The 3170-nt window shown below is 37.1% G+C and overlaps 1 protein-coding gene across 9 annotated transcripts in view; it reads left to right on the top strand.

The window, feature by feature from the left end:
• The window catches only part of WDR47 (WD repeat domain 47), a 75740-nt gene extending 72570 nt beyond the window's left edge, over positions 1-3170 (top strand). For 6 of the 9 annotated variants that reach the window (XM_017499221.2, XM_017499220.2, XM_017499218.2 and 3 more), the window contains one exon: positions 1807-3170. In XM_017499221.2, the coding sequence (XP_017354710.1) occupies positions 1807-1949 (143 nt within the window). In that variant the 3' untranslated portion in view covers positions 1950-3170. The remainder of the gene's footprint in view (positions 1-1806) is intronic. The other 3 variants (XM_017499224.2, XM_017499223.2, XM_017499219.2) reach the window with 1 other exon arrangement.

Here is a 3170-nt window from a genome sequence, read left to right as displayed (position 1 = left end):
CTGGTCTTGAACTCCAGGCCTCAGGTGATCCTCTCGCCTCTGCTTAAGATATTTTTTAAAATCAACATATATTATAGTGACTCATTCTAAAATAAATGATGGATTTATATACTCATTAGCCTCTATATTTAAAAAATCATTGGCATACAATCTTTGTAATTAAGTCTTAGTGTCTAGTTTTATTTTTAAACATTCATCAAACAAATATTTATTGTGTATCAACTAGGGACAGACAGATGAATAAGGCAGTTAATTCCCTCCTTGATAGAGCTTATGTTTTAGAGGTCAATAAAAAGTAAACCAATATACAATGTAATTTTAGTTGTTAGTGCCGTCTAAAAAATTAGCATGGTAGGGAGATAGTGACTGAGGTGAATAGGGGAAGGCTATTTTATTTATGTATTTTGAGACAGAGTCTCTTTCTGTTGCCCAGGCTGGAGTGCAGTGTCGCCTCTTTGTTCACTGCAGGGGGAAGGCTATTTTAGGTAAGATAACTGAATAGGTCTTTCCAAGGAAATGCCATTTGCTCAGGACCAGAATGATAAGGAGGAACAAGCCAGGCCAGGACCCTAGGAGAAGAGCATGGCAAGTATAAGGATGCTGAAGTAGGAACCAACTTAGCACGTTCATGACACTGCAAGAAGCCAGTGTGGCTGGAACTCAGTGAACTAAGAGAGAGAGAGAGACACCAAAGAATAAATGAGGCAGGGTTTTATAGCCTTTTTTTTTTTTAAGGGCTTTATTGTTAACAGCACTTACAGTTTAACAGCAAAATTGAGAGAAAGATACAGAGATTTCCCATATTCTCCCAAATCACACATGCATAGCCTGTTTCCCTCATTGTCAGCATCCCCCTCCATGCTGGTACATTTATTATAGTTGGCGGGCTGTAAACATTTTAAAAAGTATAACGTGAAGCCTTTGGAAGATTTTAAATGGGAGTGTTAGGAGCTGAGTTATATTTTTAGATAATTTGGCGTTCTGTAGGGAGAGTAGATTGTAAGCGGGGCAAGAGTAGATACAAATGTCAGTAAGGAGGCTGTTGGAATAGTTCAGGTGAGATGATGGTGGCTCGGACTATGGTGGTGGAGGTGAAGGTAGTAAGAAGTGATTAATTTGAGATATATTGTTTGGAGTAGATTTGGGGAGTAAGGGGAAAAGGAATCAGTGATGATTCCCAGGTTTTTGTCATGAGCAACCAGATGGTGCCGTTGAGATAAGGGAGACAGGTGAGGGGAGGAACAGGTTTAGGCAAGAAAACCAAGAGTTTGGTTTTAGACAAGTTAAATTCGGATGACTATCAGGCAATCAAGTGAGATGTTGAATGATTATTTGGATACTAGTCTGGAGCTTAGGTGAGAAGTCAAGATTGGAGATGAAATATGTATGAATTATAAATATATAAATTACCATGTTGCTAGATGAAATTCTGCAGGAAGTTAGGTACACAGAGAACAGAAGAAATCTGAGGGTTGACTCCTGGTATTCACCAAGCTTTAAGTCAAGAAGAGAAGGGAAGCTAGCAGAAGATAGAATGGCACTGAAATCAGGGAGAAACCAAGTTGAGAGAATTTCGAAGAGAGAGGCAGCTTGTCAGATGTTATTTCATGGGTATATGTTACCAAATCCTAATAATATAATTAGGTAGTTGGTAATTTGTCCATGTATAAACCTTTCAATGTATTATTTTAATGTAGTTTAGGATTTTTTATACTGTAATGTCTTAAAGTAACAGGAAGTCTATAAAATCTATACATATACTTATTTTGCATTGTAAATCAACATCTCTTTTCTTTTTTAATTTAGGGGATCTTACTAAGCAGCTTCCTATCATGGTGGTGGGGGAGCACAAGGACAAAGTGATTCAGTGCAGATGGCACACCCAGGATCTTTCCTTCCTGTCGTCCTCTGCAGATAGAACTGTCACCCTCTGGACTTACAATGGGTAGAGCACACCCCATGTCAGTCTATGCAGTGAAAGCACAGAGACTTAAGACTACTGAGTTGTGAAAATTACAAACCTGAAGAACGTAGACTGTCCAGGAAAGTGGTTTAGCACGAAGAGGCCCCTTATTACCATGTATCCCACTGATAGGACGTGTTGGGTGGTGTTATTCTGCAGTGCTTTCAGTCTTCCATGTGAGCTCGTGCTGCTGTGACCTGCTGTATGTAGTCTTGTTGCCAAAGTCTGCAGAAGAGCTCTTCCGTTGTTGGTGTGCACTCCAAGTCAAGGTGGACATTGTGTTTACAGTTTAGTATTAAATGCATTCCTTGGTCTTTGCCTAAATAACAGTTTTATATGCACATTGAAATGGAATTATACTTCAACTATATTATTAAATGTAATGCAACCAAGTTCCTCCCAGATTAAACTTCCCAGGTGTTCAGAAATTACATTTGCTCTTCTCACAATCCCATATTGTATTGTCACTTGTCTTCTAGAGGTCAGAATTCTATAACATATCACTCAAAAGTTAATGGTTGCTTTCACTTAAGGATCATTATGAAGTTTAAACATGAATGAAAAACTGCTTCTTAGTTCACTACATGGTATAGGCCCTTACTTTTTTCTTAAACCCAGGGATATGATTATTTCGTCACATAATTTTGTTTCAGGCTAAAAGGTAAATGTGTTTGCTTCAAAAACTTGTTAACTTCAGTTTTTTGAATGCAACAAGATACCTCCCTTCCAGACTGTACTGTAGAAGCAGAGCCGTAGCAGTTATGTGATGCAACACTTGATGGTACAGTAAATTTGCTGGTTAGCATTTTTCCTCTTAAAAATTAAAATCCTTGCCATAGACCATAGCATGGCTTGAAATGCTATGTCTGCATGATAATTTAAAATGGAAAATTTTAACTTTGCACTCCAAAAGCTTATTTGGATTTTTTTTTCTTGCACTGTTTTATGTAATGCAGAATAATGATTTTATTTCTACAGCTTTGTAGATTCTAACATTTATGTATCTTTATTTTCGTATTGTACAGTAATTTTACTTTAAATTATTTAAATAGGCTATTTATTTAAAATGCAGTTTTATTGGTTCTCACTATTGAACTGTCTGTGCACTGTATGTAGCAAGCATTTTTCATCTGTTGTATACAAGTGGAAAGGGTATTAGAAGTGTAACTGTGCTATTATTTCAATAAAGACCTCTTGACACCTAAAA

The sequence above is a fragment of the Cebus imitator genome, unplaced genomic scaffold, assembly GCF_001604975.1.
Source record: "Cebus imitator isolate Cc_AM_T3 unplaced genomic scaffold, Cebus_imitator-1.0 Scaffold256, whole genome shotgun sequence".
Lineage (NCBI taxonomy): Eukaryota > Metazoa > Chordata > Mammalia > Primates > Cebidae > Cebus > Cebus imitator.
The sequence above is the reverse complement of the archived record's forward strand: the minus strand, read 5'-3'. Positions and strand labels throughout refer to the sequence as shown.